Here is an 18,006-nt window from a genome sequence, read left to right as displayed (position 1 = left end):
CAGCATGTCATTGAAAATCTTGGCAAGCTTCTATAGATATGTGGTGGAAAGTGTGCTGACTGCGTGCAGTATGGGCTGGTATGGGAACACCAATGCCTTTGAGTGGAAAATCCTACAAAAGGTATTGGATTCAGCCCAGTACATCATGGGTAAAACCCTCCCAACCATTGAGCACATCTATGTGAAAGGTTGTCATAGAAAAGCAGTATTCATCATCAAAGATCCTCACCACCCAGGCAATGCTCTTTTCTCACTGCTGCCATGAGGTAGAAGATACAGGTGCCTCAGGACTCACACCACCAGGGTCAAGAACAGTTACCACCCATCAACCATTAGGGTCTTGAACAAATGAGGTTAGCTGCATTCATTTAAGGTCTCTGTTATATTGTTGTTTCATGCTCATTATTTATTGATATTTATTCATAGCAGTATTTGCACAGTTTGTTTACAGTATAGTTGATGCTTACAGATTACAGTTACTGTTCTACAGATTTGCTAAGTCTGCCCATAGAAAAAGAAACTTAGGGTTGCGTGTGGTGACATGTATGTACTATGATAATATATTTTACTTTGAATGTAAATGGACAAATATGGAGTGAATATGATGAATATGGATAAATATGAGATTCACATTTTACGGGGGATTGGTGTTGGGGTCAGAATAGAATGTAAGATGGGAGATGAAAATATATAAATTATAACTTTTTAAATAGCAAATATGTCCAATGAAGTGGAAGAACTGAAATTTTGAGATACAAATACATACCTTTAAAAGTGGAATAGTGAGTGATAACTAACTATCCAAATGTTGCAATGAATATTAAACAGCAAGTATAAATTTAAACTTAAGCTAAATCATTGTTCTGTGTACTCAATTATAAAAAATATTGGTGTATTATAAATTCTCTGAGAAATTACTCAGCATAATTTGTAATTGATTTGAGTGACTGGTTCTGTGCTTAGTATGGACTTGATTAAGGGAGGGAGGAAGACTGTTCAAATGTTTGAGCTATTCAGGATGAAGAGGATATTAGTGAATCATTTAAAAAAACAAAGAAATGGTCAATGTATGAAGCAGATTTCATTTTTTGTACAGAAAGTGTGCTATATTGAAGAAATAATTAGAATATGTTTAATTTTTTTTGTTCAAAAAGAACAAGGAAATGCAATTAGAGTAGTCCTGAGCTCCTTTAAGGTTACAGTTTCTAAAAAAGATATTTCTCTTGCTTTTAACTTTATTTTTGGTCACTGTTGACTCTTGTGCTTCATATCCCCAGCCAATATTTGAAACAAGTTTTATATGATCTTAAAATTTATTTTAATTCCTTGTTATTTGTCTTTAATTTGTCCTGAGAGAGAATTTTCTCACCCAAATTCTTAGTATATTTCTATGCCAAAATTTAGTCTCACGACGTACAATATATCTATATGTCTACATGTCACTGTTTTTCTGCATTTCAGTCTGTTATCTACCCTGAGGTCTTTGACTGTTTCTTACTTGTATCTGTCTGCCACTCTTTCCTTTATTCTCTTCCCAGATGTCCCCATCTCTCTCTTTTCTGATTGTCTGAATACAATCCTCTGTTGCTCATTCTTGTTATGCAAGTCTTCCTCTTACAGTGCTCTCATTATGATTATCATTTGTATTAATCTCATTCTCACTCATTTTAATTATTCTCTGTCTCCTCTCTTCCTCTTGTATGGTCAGTCAATGGCTGTTTAAAACCCTTGATGGGAATTTGTGCAAATATGTCTGCTGTAAAGTTCTGTGATCTGAGGTTTATAAGCAATGTGAATTCAGTCATGCTTTAGAACTAAGTTTTGCCTTAGTTTTCAAAGATGTTTATAGAACACTTGGAAGTCATTTCTTTTATCGGTGCCAGTGCCATTCCTTGTAATATTTGACTCTTCTATTTTACAGTTTGTACACAACTACTCGTATCCAGACCAGATGAAGAAAACATAAGTTCTTACCTGCAACTCATTGACAAATGTGTAGCTCATGAGGTGAGAATAATTTTTTAAAAAGAACAACTTAAACAATCTGTTCAATTTAATCTATTTGAAAAAACCTGTTTACAAATTTACTGTCAACTCATTCACTTCTCGTAATTGAAATAATTTTGGGGCTAGGTATTTCCTTGTACTTTACTGTCATATGCATCTAACATTAATACCAGGGAGGAAGAGTGAACTATATATTGAAGAAAACATTTTTTTAACATTTTTATTATTTTTTAATGTGTTGCTCCAAGATTACCCAGTTACTTCATTTAGTAGCTTTAAAGCATTTTAAGTTTATCCTTGTATCCAGGACCATCAACAATGGGAATCAACTGCTTGGCTCTTTTCTGAGGAGTTTCTATCATCATGCTTTCTAACTCTCTATTCTTGAAAGGTGAATGGGTGGCCTCAGTTATATTGACAATAAGGAATTAGTCAATTGACCATGAAAATCTGTCACAAACTTTATTGTCTTGGCTGAATAGTTAAATGATTTTTTTTTGGGGGGGAGATAAAAACTTCTGGATAACAAAAAAAATTGACTTGATCAATTGAACCACTATACAGAGCCTGAGACTGAAATAGCTGTAAAAGGTAATTAATTTCAAATAAGAAAAAGTTGCCAGTGAAATTTTTGTATGTCTTTATAGTATTTTTTAAACTTCCGATTTAGAGACAACTAAATTGCTAATTAGTTACACTTGAAGAATTTGTATAATTATTTGTATTAAATAAATTTTAGAACGTCTTAAAGAATAGCTAGAGAATTCATTAAAGGAAAAAAACAATGTAAATGTAAGCTAGTTAAAAACCATTAAAATAATTATACTATGCATTAGATGAGGAGAATTGCAGATTTCAACATTAGTTACTCACAAATTGAGAGAATGGGGAATTAATAATAGGATGACAGAAAAAGCAAAGACATTAAATATATGCTATATGCATCTTCACAACAGAAGACAATAAAAGGTCACCAAAAATTGATAACCAGGAGCCAAAAGAGAGTTTAATATCACTGGGGGGGGGTGGGGGGAAGCTACAACAAAAATTAATAGGAATGAAAGCAGATTTAATGATTTGCAACCTTTGATTTTATAAGAGGTGGATGCAAATACAGTTGATCATCTAATAGTATTCCCTGCTCCATGGAATGCATTTTGGAAAACCGCAAGTATAACACCACTATTCAGGAAAGGAGGAGGAGAGAAAATAAGGAACTGCAAGCTAGTTAGCCTAACATCAGATGTTGGTAACATTCTGGAACCATTATTGAGTAGATAACAAAGCATGTAGAAAAGCATTACATACATAGACTGAATGTGCTTAGCTTTTATGAAAAGGCAAACAAGCTTAACATCTATTTGAATTTTCTGGTGATAAAAATTGGTAGGATAGGTAAAAGTGAGCCAATTAATGTTGTATATATGGATTTTCCAAATCACATTCAATAATAAGCTACATAAAAGGCAACCGCACTTTAGGGCTTAATTTTATAAAAGTAAACAGTTGACATTTTAGATTTCTGTCCTGAAGAAGGGTCTCAGCCTAAAACGTTGACTGTTTACTCTTTTCCATAGATGCTGCCTGACCTGGTGAATTACTCCAGCATTTTGTGCCTGTTGCTTTAGATTCTCAGCATCTGCAGATTTTCTTGTATTTGAGTTATAACTAGCGGCTTGGCTCAGAGAACATTGTTGAAGCATCAGCTACTTTCAATCCTATTAATGACAGCATGAGGGAATCAAGTACATGCTATCTGAGTTTGCTGATGATACAAACTTTAAAGTATGTTCTGTGCTTGCAAAGGGATATAGACAGGTTATGTCAGTGGAAAAAAAAAAGAGGATTGCAGATCAAATATTATGATGTGAAATATGAGATTATCCACTTTAGTAAGAAGAATGGAAAAACAGTCAAAAGTATCTGGATGTCCTAATGCAAGACTCACAAACTTAGCAAGTAGATAATTAAGACCGAAAGAATGATGGCCTGCATTCCACAAAAGTTGGAGCATAAAAGTAAGGACATTTATTCCATTCTTCCACAGCTTTGGAGAGACAACAACTGCTAAGCAGCAAACACAAGGAAATCTGCAGATGCTGGAAGTTCAAGCAACACACATCAAAGTCGCTGTTGAACGCAGCAGGCCAGGCAGCATCTCTAGGAAGAGGTACAGTTGACGTTTCGGGCGGAGACTCTTCATCAGGACTAACTGAAAGAAGACCTTTCAGTTAGTCCTGACGAAGGGTCTCGGCCCGAAACGCCGACTTTACCTCTTCCTAGAGATGCTGCCTGGCCTGCTGTGTTCACCAGCAACTTTGATGTGAACTGCTAAGCAGTTTTGGCTTCCTCATTTATGGATATGCGTGCTATCAACATGATACAGCAAAAATTTATCTGCTTAATTACTGGGATGAGGGGTATGTGTAATATGTGAAGGTTGATCAGAACAAATTTTCAACAGGAGCCATGATCTCATTGAAATGGGTAAGAGACTAATGGGGTTTGGCTTGATAATTTGCTGTGATACTGCCTCTCAGAACAAGGGGGTCAATCAATAAGTAGTGAGTTGAGGACTTTCCTCTTTGGTTTTTTTTACCATGGAGAGCTGTAAATGCCGTGTTGCTAAATGTGTTCCAGGCTGAAATATATTTTGGGCTGTAAAGGCATCAATGGTATGTAGTTTGGGAAGAAATGTGGAACCAAGGCCACAGATCAAATAAGCCACAGTTCTATTTACTAGCAAAGCAGACCCAGGAAGTAGTATAACCTCTTCCTGCTGGACTTTGTTACCTTGTTATCAAAGTATTTAAGCATTGCTTATGCAACCTTTTCAATCATGATACTGCTCTGTTTGTACTGGAGTTGCTTCTGAAATAGTTTCCTCTTTGACGGAAGCAAACTGCTTAGTTTCAGTGTGAATACTTTGAAGTTTCAAAATTCTTGCATTTGCAAGTAAAAGCCTGATAATTTCTTCTGAATCCCACTGTAAAATATTTTTGATGGAGCTCCTAAGTTACCATTTAAATAGGAAATAAATAGCCTCATTTTGGAGCAGTTAAATCTGTGTTAATAGAGCAGTACTAACAAGTATTGGCACGTGGCCAAGTGGTTAAGGCATTCGTCTCATGATTTGAAGGTCGCTAGTTCGAGCCTTGGCTGAGGCAACGTGTGTGTCCTTGAGCAAGGCACTTAACCACATATTGCTCTGCGACAACACCGGTGCCAAGCTGTATGGGTCCTAATGCCCTTCCCTTGGACAACATCAGTGTCGTGGAGAGGGGAGACTTGCAACAAGGGCAACTGCTGGTCTTCCATACAACCTTGCCCATGTTGCAAGTCTCCCCTCTCCATGCCACTGCCACCCTTGTTGTCCAAGGGAAGGGCACTCCATGGTCTCATGAGACTAACGGATGCCTATTATTATTAAACAAGTGATCATAACTCAGTTAGTGTGGGTGGAAGTCTAGTACTGGATGATGAACATGGTCAGGCACCTGGTTTCAGCGAGTGAGTATTTTTGACATAGTTATCACAACTCCCTAATCTTTAGCATCAGTATGTAAAAGGATAGGCACAGACGATATGAGCAAGTATTTTAACTAAGAGGGCTAATGACGATGGTATTAGGCAGGAACTTGGGAGCATAAACTGGGAACAGATGTTCTCAGGGAAATGCACAGCTGAAATGTGAAGGTTGTTTAGGGACATCTTCATGGGGTTCTATTTAGATTTGTCCCATTGAGAACAGGGAGAGGATAGTAGAGTAAAGGGACCATGGTTGACAAGAGGTGGAACATTTAGTCAACAGGAAGAAAGTGTAATGAAAGTTTTGGAAGCAAGGTCAGACAGTGCTGTTCAGAATTATAAGGTACCCAGGGAAGGGCTTAAAAAGGGACTTAAGAGAGCTAGAAGGGGACATGAGAAGGTTTTATCAAGTAGGACTAAGGAAAACCCCAAGGTTTTCTACACATATATGAAGAACAGGAGATGACGAGAGTAAGGTTAGGGCTTATGAGCAATAATGGGGATATGTGCCTGATGGTGAAGGAGGTAGGGGGGAGGTCCTTAATGCATACCTTTCTTCAGTGTTTACCAATGAGAGGTACTTTGACAAATGTGAGTTAATACAGAACAGGGTACTGTCTTGGAGCATGTTGAGGTTAAGAAATTTTTGGAGGTCTTGAAAAAAATTAGAATAATTAAGTCCCTAGGGCTGAATGGAGTATACCTTAGGTTGCTACTTGAAGCGAGGGTCAAGGTTGCTGGGATATTGGCAATAATACTTGCATCCTGTCTTCCCACTGGAATAGTGCAAGGATTGAAGGATTACAAATGTTGTTCTGTTATTCAAGAAAGGCAGTGGGGAAAATTCTGGGAATTATTGACCAACGAGTCTATTTAGTGGTGGGCAAGCTATTGGTGAGCATTCTTAAGGACAGGATTTACGAACATTTGGAGAAGTGTAATCTTATTAGGATAGTCAGTGTGACTTTATGATGGGCAGGTTGTGCCTTTCAAGCCTAACTGAGGAAGTGACAAAACAAATTGATAGAGATAGAGTGGTGGATGTGGTATGCATGTATTTTCGTAAGCATTTGACAAGTTCCCCTTGACAGCTGCATCCATAAAGACAGGAGGCATGGGATCAATGGGATGGAAACTTGGTTGTCTGGATTCCAAATTACTTTGTTCACAAAGCTGGAGGGTGGTGGTAGATGGTGGGTATTGTACCAGTAGGTCAGTGACTAGTGGTGTTCCACAGGGATCTGTTCTGGGACCCCTGTTCTTTGTGATTTTTTAAATTGACTTGGATGAGGAAGTGGAAAAGTAGGTTAGTAAGTATTCTGATGACATGAAGGTTGGAGGTGTTGTGGATAGTATAGAAGATTGCCATAGGTTTCAATGGTTTATAGATAATATGCATAGTTGAGCAGAGAAATGGCAGTTAGAGTTGAATCTGGAAAAGAAAACTTGACAGCAGAGTACAAAGTTGGTAGCAGGATTCTTAGCAGCATAGAGGAACAATGGCATCCTGGGGTCCAAGTCCATAGATCCCTCAAAGAGGTTGATAAATATTAAATTTAAGTTACCATTTAGATTTATTTAGTTGTTTGTTTAGTTGTATTAAAATATATTTTTCAAAAATATCTGTTAATTGATAATGGCCTTTATTCTGGAAAATCAATTGAAAGTCATTAAAATGTGCTAATACACAGTACAGACCGAGTTATTCAGCATTGGTCTTCATAGTTAAATATTAAATTGTGCAAAGATGATGTACTTCAAGTAATGCGAGATGGATACAAGATATTTTGTAACTTATTTTTGAGAAAAGCATCTTGCCAGTATTACTCCTTCAGCCAGTTCTGCCTCAACATATTTACTAGTACTTCATACCTTTATGTTCTGTGGGTGTTCAGAGTATACACACTGGGCTGCTTTGATTGCTTGTCAAACGATGTGTTTCCAAATTCCATGTAAAAGAGACAAAATTCTTATTTAATATACCTTTTGATTATTACATTTATTTAACATTCATATAACCCAATATCTAGAAATTTAATTGATTTTTATATTGTTTCAGTAAATAATTTGCAGTCAAAGATACTATTGCATTGGTTCTTAAATTGAAGTAGGTATTTATTATATACCTGGCATCTTTATGTGTCTATAAAAATATCTGACCAGATCAATGTGAAACCTAATGCATGATTCCTTAACTGATTTGAACAAGAGAAACCAGGAATTTTTCTACTGAGACCTGAAATAAATATTATTAAATAATGTTTAATTAGTACATGTTGACTAAATGAAAACATTAATTTTAGATTGTACAAGTGTAATGTCATTTTGCAGTTTTAATTAGAATTGTTTGCTTTTCTCTTAGGCTTTTACAGAAACACAGAAGAAAAGATTATTGTCTTGGAAACAGCAGGTTCAGAAGCTCTTTAGATCTTTCCCCCGGAAATCTCTCTTGGATATGCCAGGCTATCGACAGCAAAGAAAGTATGCTTTAATATTTATCTTGTCAATTCTGAACTTTTCTGAATTATTTTAAATTTATTTTGATTTCTAAGAATGTATTTTATCTCATTAAATTGTGGAACAAGTGAAAAACTAAATGATAAGTTTCCATCTCCTTAGTTTTGCAAGAATTTATACGGAAAATTTAAACTTGACTTTAAAAACGTCACTCAAGCAATATTCAGTTTCTTGCTGTTTCTAATTGCTTTTCCATATATAATGTTTGTGAACAGTCTTGGGTAAATACTACTTAATCTACTATTGCCTATAACCTCATTACCTTGCATATCTCTTGCTCAACAAATACAATCAAGTGATGAGACAAATCCTGATTGAGTAACACAGAAGAGCATACTGGAAAAAACACTGGGAGTGCTTGAAAATGAGGTGGCAACCGAACAGAGCAGCAGCACAGTACTACTTGTTTGCCAAATACCATGTAGTAGTTAGAGCTCAGTGATCCCACAACCATTGGATTAGATTAAAGCTTCCCTCAACCACATCTCTTCCGTTTCATGCATGTCAGCTCTTACCCCATCCTTCCACCACCCTATCAGAGACAGGGTTCCTCTTGTCCTCACCTACTACCTCACCAACCATCACATCCAGCACATAATTCTCCGAAACTTCTGCCACCTCCAACAGGATCCCACCACCAAGCACATCTCCCCCGGCTTTTTGCTTTCCGCAGGGATAGCTCCCTACACAACTCCCTTGTCCATTCATCCCTCCCCACTGATCTCCCTCTGGGCATTTATCCTTGCAAGCAGAACGTGTGCTACACCTGCCCCTACACCATCTCCCTCACTACCATTCAGGGCCTAAACGGTCCTTCTAGGTGAGGCGACACTTCACCTGTGAGTCTGTTGGGCTCATTTACTGTATTCGGTGCTCCGGGTGTGGCCTCCTGTTTATTGTTGAGACCACTGGGAGATCCCGCTTGTTCTGGTAGATGCTGAGCAAAGTGGTCTCCCAAACTACGTCAGCTCTCGCCGATGTACAGGAGGATAATTATCTCCCAGTGGACATCCATTTTAATTCCACTTCCCATTTCCATTGTGCCTCCACTGTCATGATGAAGCCACGTTAGGTTGGAGGAACAACACCTTGTATTCAGCCTGAGTAGCTTCCAATCTGATGGCGTGAATGCGGATTTCTTGAACTTCCAGTAATGCCCCCCACCCCTCCTTCACCATTCCCGATCCCCTTTTCCCTCTCTCACCTTATCTCCTTGCCTGCCCAACACTTCCCTCTGGTGCTCCTCCCTTTTTTTTTCTTCCATAGTCTTCTATCTCTTTCACTAATCAACTTCCCAGCTCTTTACTTCATCCCTTCCCCTCCAGGTTTCACCCATCACCTGATATTTCTCTCTCCCCTCTTCTCTCCCTCCCCCCCCGAACTTTTAAATCTACTCCTCAGCTTCTTTTTCTCCAGTCCTGCGGAAACGTCTACTGTGCTTTTTCCATAGATGCTGCCTAGCCTGCTGAGTTCCTCCAGCAATTTTTGTGTGTTGCAAAGTCCTCCATCTGTCTGTCCATACCGTAGCACACAGACATAGAAGGATTCTACATTGCTGTTTCTATAGCAGTTTTTTTGACCAGTCAGGGTTGTTAGCCCTAAGATTAACCCCCAAACCTGGAGGACCAGTGGATCACTCTTAGTCTGGCCTCGACCTTTTGACCTGTTTGGCATGAATGACCCGACCAAAAGCCAAAGCACAAGGCCCTAGCTCAAGCCAACATAGCTTTCTGGCTTATTGAGGTATGCGAGCTTCTAAATCATGACAGGGTTGTGGTCCTCTTGGAGGCTTTCTTAGATAAGGGGCCCCAGACCTTCTCACAACATTCCAAATGCTATAGCATTACACCTTTGATTTTATATTTGAGTCCTCTCGAAATGAATGCTAACATTGCATTTGCCTTCCTTCCCACCAATTCAACCTGCGACATAACCTTTAGGGAATCAAGTAATGGAACTGAATTCTGATTTCTCTGATTGTCTGAATTTGCTCCCCTTTTAGAAAATACCCAAAATACATTACCATACACTTCCCTACACTATATTCCACCTGCCACTTGTTTGCCTATTCACCTAATCTGTCTGTTCTTCTGCATGCTCCCCTCTTCCTCAACATTACCTGATCCTCTACCTATCTCCGTATCAACTGCAAACCTGGCTACAAAGAGAAAAAATTCCTTCATCTAAATCACTGACATATGACACGAAAAGAAGCAATTCCAGTACTGATCCCTGCGTAACACGACAAATCATTGGTAGCCAACCAGAAAATGGCCCCTTTATTCTCACTCTTTGCATAGAAATATAGAAAACCTACAGCACAATACAGGCCCTTCGGCCCACAGAGTTGTGTCGAACATGTCCCTACTTTTGAAATTGCTAGGCTTACCTATAGCCCTCTATTTTTCTAAGCTCCATATACCTATTCGAAAGTCTCTTAAAAGACCCTTTCGTATCCACCTCTACCACCGTTGCTGGCAGCCCGTTCCACGCACTCACCACTCTCTGAGTAAAAAAACTTAGCCCTGACATCTCCTCTGTACCTACTCCCTAGCACCTTAACCTGTGTCCTCTTGTGACAACCATTTCAGCCCTGGGAAAAAGCCTCTGACTATCCACACAATCAATGCCTCTCATCATCTTATACACCTCTATCAGGTCACCTCTCATCCTCCCTCGCTCCGAGGAGAAAAGGCCAGATAGCCAATCTTCTGTACACACTAGTATCTTTCCTGTAATACCATGGTCTCTTGTCTTATCAAGCACTCATATGTGGCATCTTGTCAAAGGCTTTCAGAAAATCCAAGTAAACAACATCCGCAGACTCTCTTTTGTCTGTCCTGCATGTTTTTTCCTCAAAGAATTCCAACAGATTTGTCAGGCGAGATTTCACCTTAAAGAAACTATGCTGACTTTGGCCCATTTTATTATGTGCCTCCAAGTACCCCAAAACATTCTTAGTAATGGACTCCCACATCTTACCAGCCACTGAAGTCAGGCTAACTGGCCTACAAGTTCCTGTCTTTTGCCTCCCCCTCTTAAAGAGTAGAGTGACATTTCCAATTTTCCAGTCTTCTAGAATCATTCTAGAATCTTGATTCTTGAAAGATCAGATTAGTGCATCCACAATCTCTTCAAACACCTCTTTTAACCTGGGGTGTAGTCCATCTGGTCCAGGTGACTTACCTACCTTCAGACCTTTCAGCTTCCCAAATACCTTCTTAGTAATTGTGATTACACTCTCTTCCGTTACCTGACACGCTCGTATTTCTGGCATATTGTTGGTATTTTCCACAGTGAAAACTGGTGCAAAATACTTACTGATTTTATCCGACATTTCTTTGTCACCCATTACTACCTCTTCAGTCCTGTAATGGAACTAGTGTAGCTATATATTTGATGGTTAGTATAGACATGGTGGGCTGAAAGGTCAGAAGTGGAGATGTGTTTCCCAGAATTGTGAGACAATGACCACCAACAACAAAAGTATGTCTAATACCTATCCTTGACATTCAATGGCAACGCCATGGCTGTGTCTCCCACTATCAACACCCAAGAGGAAATGCACAGTTAAACAAGTCACACTGACTGCACTGGGTATCTTGCCATCCTGAAGCACTCATGTTGTTACGACAGAATCAGGTACATGTTGAATATTCTCCACTTGTCTGGATAAATGTAGTTCCAAAAGAGTTCAAGAAACTCAGCAACATCTGAGATAAAACATCCCGTCTATAGGCACACATCCAGAACCCTAAATGTTCTTCTCTTCACCAATGATGTTCTCTGACTACAGTATGTATTTACAAAAAGCATGGTAATTACTGATCTTTGCTTCTCTGACAATAAACTCAATGTCTCATTTTACCAAGGACAAAAACAATGATCACATGAAAAAAATCAAAACTCACATGCTTTCCTCTAAGTTGCACACCATCTTGATTTGGAATTATTTTATTTCCTTCATCACCACATCTAAGTTGAATAATACCCAACCCATTAAAATTATGAGAGTATCTTCTCAGAAGGTCTACTGTGTTTCAAGGGTTATGAATTACCAACAACTCTGAGGGCAACTGGGGACAGTCAAATGGATATCTTGTCAGACAGGTCATTCCAAAGTTATGACAGACATCCATTCTTGTGGAACTGTTCATAACACAAACTGTTTGCAAGTCATTAATGCAGCTGTTAGCTGCACTCCCAAATGGAGAAGATGCCTGCAGCCACACAGGGCATTCCACATTCATAGAAACATAGAAAACCTAGAGCTTATCCCCCAGTCTTCCAGATGTTTACTTGCATGTATGGGTTACTTATAAGTTGGGCAGTTGTAAACTGGGATGTACCTGCATTTAAGAAATAATTGGTGAATCAGACAAGAATTTAAAATCAATTATCATTGTTATGGCATTACTGTCTCTTAATTAGGGTACATTTCACTTTTTCCATTGTAGCATTATCAAGGATTACGAAAACCTTGTTTGATAAACTTAAGATCATTAATATTTACATTGAAGTATGTGCAAAATATAAATTCAATTAGTCTTTAAAGGCTGACTTTTTGGGAAATGTGCACATCTAGGAGTAGAACAAATTTTAAATACCACTGTATTGATTGATTTTCATAACTACAGCATTTCTGTGGGGCTATGTTGAGGTTAGGTCAAATGTAGTCAAATATTTACAGTAAATTGTTCTTTCTGAAAATGTAACATGACTTAAAATTCAATCTTTCTCAAATGTTCTGGACGTGCACTCTATATTTTCTCATGTTTTTGCCCTATTGATTTGGTATTAATAAACAAAAGGTAAATACTGTTCGTATTTATTATTAGAGAGCAATATGTAAAAATTGATCGTAGGTGTGTGTCCATTTCCAAGAATCCCTCTCCCCTTTTTATAATAGTCCACCAATTTCTGGAAGGAAATCTGTGCACCAAATTCATTGAATAATGCATTTGGTGCACAGATAAGGTAAGGACATGTTCAGCACAAGTTCATCTGTCTTACCTATAATGCTCGCTGAATTGAAATATATGCAACTCAGAACATTAGTCCCACCACGCTCAGCCGAGGTTTAGACTATCCTTTTCTTTATATACAGTCTTGCCAAACTTCTATTCATAGTAGGATTGTTTCCCAGCTCAAAGTTCAAATGTATTTATGTACGTACATCATATACAACCTTGAGATTAATCTTCATGCAGGCACTCAAAATAATTTAACACAGTGGTCCCCAACCTCCGGAACGCACCCAGCACATCTTTAAGAAAAAAAGCCGAAATGTTGCCTCTGATCTGGGCCGACATTTATGTGCCGGGTGGCACCTAATTAATTAGCTTGTTTATTTCAGCTTTTTTCTTAAAGATCTGCTGGGTGCGTCCCAGCTACCGCCGCGCCCCTGCATGCTTTGTGGCCTGGAGGATGGGGACCACTGATTTAACACAAAAGAATTCACTGAAAACATACAAGAAGACTAGCACGTATCCAGTTTGCAAAAGAGGACAAATCGCACAAATAGTTTAAAAAAAACAAAAGCACATGGAACATGAACTCTGCAGAATCCCCAAAAGTATGTCCACAGCTGAGGTGAGTGAAGCCCATCCAGGAGCCCAGTGGCTACAGTTAAACAACTGCTCCTGAACTTGGTGATGTGGGACCCAAGATTCCTGTACCTCCTGCCTAACGGTAGTAGCAAGAAGACAGGGATTCTGGTCAAACACAGGCAGTTGTCTCTGAACTCCTGTTCGTTTTCTGCTCTAGTCCTTGATGATTTTAATCTTGCTCAATGCTTAATCAGTGTGGAGTGATGAAGCTGATCACAGGTTCGTATTCGGCTATCAGTCCTCGATGCAGCACCCACCCTGAAGGTGGCTGCTCTGGCTGTACCTGCGTCCTTGAGGGTCTCGTTCACTGAATCCCCCAGGAGGTTGCAAAAGTGCCAGATGGTTTAGTCAGTTCAAAAGTACATCCTTAAAAGAAAAATTACTTACAGGCTGCAGACTGCAATGATCACAGTTCAAATACATATATCCAATAAAGTATGCAGTAGTTTTGTGAGCTGTCTGAAAAATGTTGCCGTTGGTCACTGGCGCCATTACCTTTCCTTTCCTACATAGATGCTGTAGCTGGTAAATGCTGTCAATGAAATAGTTGAATGAAACACAATATTTCGTGAAAATGGCTACAGTCATTGGTTATTCACCAATTGTTAGTTGTACAGTTTTAAACATCAAATAAAGATAAATGGCACACAACAATGTACATATCATGCATAAATGTATCCCTATCAGCTGTTTGTGGAATAGTTGATTGGGCTTTAATATAATTTTGTTTCATCAAAATCATTTCTTCCTTCCACAGCTGGGGCTTCAGTCAGTCTAACTCCCTACCAGCAGCTGGATCTGTGGGTGGAGGAATGGGTAGACGAACTCAACGTCAATTCCAGATGCCCCCTCGAAATCTACCCACTGCTCGTCTGGGTCTTGTGGGTCCAAGTGGACTCTTGGGTACTCCACAGCGCAGTGCAACAAGCAATCCAGCCATATTAAAACAAGGAAGGCAGGTTTGTTGAAGTCTTTGTTTTCACCAAGAAGGTACTATGCATGCAATAGTGTTAAATTAATCAGGTTAAGTAGATTTGCAAATCATAGTCATAAAATAATACAGCACAGAAACAGGCCATTTGGCCCATCTAGTCCATGCCAAACTATTGATTTGCCTACTTCCTTTCACCAGCACCTGGACCATAGCCCTCCCTGCTCCTCCCATTCATGTACCTATCCAAATTTCTCTTAAATGTTGAAATCAAACTCGCATCCACTATTTCTCACTGGCAGCTCCAACCTGAGTGAAGAAGTTCCCCCTCATGTTGCCCTTAAACATTTCACCTTTCACCTTTAACCCATGACCTGTAGTTCTAGTCTCACCCAACTTCATTGGAAAAAGCCTGCTTGCATTTACCCTATATATGCCCCCCAAAATTCTGTATATCTCTGTCAAATCTCCCCCATTCTCCGATGCTCCAGGGAATAAAGCCCTAGCCTCTTCAACCTTTGCCTGTCACTCAGGTCCCTAGGTCTTGGCAGCATCCTTGTAAATCTTCTCTGCACTCTTCCAATCTTACCTATATCTTTCCTGAAGGCAGGTAACCAGAACTAGACACAATACTCCAAACCAGGGCTCATCAATGTCTTGTACATCTTCAACAAAACATCTCAGCTCATGTACTCAGTAATTTTATTTATGAAGGCCAATGTGCCAAAAGCGCTCTTCTGGATTAAATCATTTTCTCATTTTTCTATTATCAGTAATTTAGTTGATTTTTGTTTTAAAGACCCACTGAGGCTTTTCCCCACCTTGGTGCCGAGAAATGCTTAATGAAAATATAGAGAGAACTGAATCTGCTTCTGATAATGGGAAAAACCATGAATGTTGTATACAATGCAGTGTACAAAGGATTCATTCAGAAAGTCTGGATGTAATGAATGGAACTTATAAGAATGGTAATTTCTGTGGCAGTTTGTACTGCCAGCATAGTAAGAACTTAGTGATATGTAATTAATGAGGTTTTCCTATATTAGAAATGGCATGTTTAAAATTATTTTGGTACATGTATGGTTATGCTTTCACAGAACCTTTGGTTTGCTAACCCTGGAGGAAGTAATAGTATGCCAAGCCGAACCCATAGTTCTGTCCAACGTACACGCTCACTGCCTGTTCACACATCACCACAAACCATGTTGATGTTTCAGCAGCAAGGTGAGTCGGAGAGAAACATAAGTCAATGTCTTTATTTAGGTGGGTAAAATTTAGCATCAGCTCTTAAATACTCTTGGAAAATATTATTCCTCAATTGTGACTCTGCGCTCCTTTGAAATTGTGAAGATAATTCTACCCTGCAAGGCCAACATCTGCAGTGACTGGTTGGCTGAAGGCCAGAATATGCAGACGAGAATCAACTATGGCTGTACAAAGAAAAATGTATGATGTTATTCAGATTACTAAATTGATTAAGCAGGCATCGCTTGTGGAATCTGTATCTATAAATAACAGGGTGACTGTATCAGATCTTTAGTTAGCATTGGCTCTATGTACAACTGAAATGTTTTTGTGTCCATCTAAAACAAAGTACTCCTTTTAAAATATTGTAGTATACCACATGCATCATGGAAGGTATTATTGTCCTGAACTGAATAGTATGCTATGTAATAGATGATATTTTCCCTGAGCGGTAAATGCTTATAGATTGTCACCTTCTAAAATTTGTGTGTAGAAAAGTAGAAGATTATAGAAAGAACTGCTTAAATACATTTCCTTCAAAATAAACAATAATTGCAAATAAGATTTTAATAGATTTTACAGTAGTGTGCAGCTTCATAAGAGGTATGATTTTTACTAAGGCAAAACATTTCCAATTTATGTTGCCATTAGAATTTCATTATTTTCACTCAAAAAAGAAAGTTTTATCTGACAGCTAGCTGAGATGTGTGGACCTGAGGGTTTTTGATACATAGTTTCACTTGTTGGAAAGTTAGTAATTGGAGGGTATGAACTAAAAAAAATATAGTGCCTATAAAAAGTATTCACCCCCCCCCTTAGAAGTTTTCATGTTTTCTTGTTTTACAACATTGAATCACAGTGGATTTTTTTGACGCTGATCAACAGAAGAAGACTTTCATGTCAAGTGAAAACAGATCTCTGTAAAGTAACCAAATTAATCACAAATATAAAACACAAAATAATTGATTGCATAAATATTCACCCCCCCCCCCCCCCGCTTAATATGACACACCAAATCATCACTGGTGTAGCCAGTTGGTTTTAGAAGACACATAATTAGTTAAGTAGAGATGGAGACCTTTTTACAGTCAAGGTGTTAACATAGAATAGTACAGCACAGTACAGGCCCTTCAGCCCACAATGTTGTGCCGACCCTCAAACCCTGCCTCCCATATAAGCTCCCACCTTAAATTCCTCCATATACCTGTCTAGTAGTCTCTTAAACTTCACTAGTGTATCTGGCTCCACCACTGACTCAGTGCATTACATGCACCAACCACTCTCTGAGTAAAAAGCCTTCCTGTAATATCCCCCTTGAACTTCTCACCCCTTACCTTAAAGCCATGTCCTCTTGTATTGAGCAGTGGTGCCCTGGGGAAGAGGCGATGGCTATCCATTCTATCTATTCCTCTTATTATCTTGTACACCTCTATCATGTCTCCTCTCATCCTGCTTCTCTCCAAAGAGTAAAGCCCTAGCTCCCTTAATGCATACTCTCTAAATCAGGCAGCATTCTGGTAAATTTCTTCTGTACCCTTTCAAATGCTTCCACATCTTTCCTATAGTGAGGCGACTAGAACTGGACACACTACTCCAAGTGTGGCCTAACCAGAGTTTTATAGAGCTTGCATCATTACATCGCGACTCTTAAACTCTATCCCTCGACTTATGAAAGCTAACACCCCATAAGCTTTCTTAACTACCCTATCCACCTGTGAGGCAACTTTCAGGGATCTGTGGACATGTACCCCGAGATCCCTCTGCTCCTCCACACTACTAAGTATCCTGCCATTTACTTTGTACTCTGCCTTGGAGTTTGTCCTTCCAAAGTGTACCACCTCACACTTCTCCGGGTTGAACTCCATCTGCCACTTCTCAGCCCACTTCTGCATCCTATCAATGTCTCTCTGCAATCTTTGATAATCCTCTACACTACCTACACCACCACCAATCTTTGTGTCATCTGCAAACTTGCCAACCCATCCTTCTACCCCCACATCCAGGTTGTTAATAAAATGTTTCAATTGATTGTAGTATAAATACACCTGTATCCTGGCAAAAACTACACCATGAAGACAAATGAACACTCCAAGCAACTCTACAAAAAGGTTATTGAAAAGCAGGAGATCGATACAAGAAAATTTCCAAGTCGCTGACTATCCCTTGAAG

General features: G+C 39.0%; 1 protein-coding gene across 6 annotated transcripts in view; it reads left to right on the top strand.

Moving 5' to 3' along the window:
- The window catches only part of samd4a (sterile alpha motif domain containing 4A), a 174,188-nt gene that overhangs the window by 142,470 nt on the left and 13,712 nt on the right, over positions 1-18,006 (top strand). For all 6 annotated transcript variants that reach the window (XM_072268648.1, XM_072268617.1, XM_072268626.1 and 3 more), the window contains 4 exons: positions 1,922-2,007; positions 7,898-8,016; positions 14,419-14,620; positions 15,690-15,816. In XM_072268648.1, coding sequence (XP_072124749.1) covers positions 1,922-2,007; positions 7,898-8,016; positions 14,419-14,620; positions 15,690-15,816 — 534 coding nt within the window. The remainder of the gene's footprint in view (positions 1-1,921; positions 2,008-7,897; positions 8,017-14,418; positions 14,621-15,689; positions 15,817-18,006) is intronic.

This window comes from Mobula birostris, chromosome 1 (genome assembly GCF_030028105.1).
Source record: "Mobula birostris isolate sMobBir1 chromosome 1, sMobBir1.hap1, whole genome shotgun sequence".
NCBI lineage: Eukaryota > Metazoa > Chordata > Chondrichthyes > Myliobatiformes > Myliobatidae > Mobula > Mobula birostris.
Note: the sequence above shows the minus strand (reverse complement) of the source record. Positions and strands in the feature narration are given on the sequence as shown.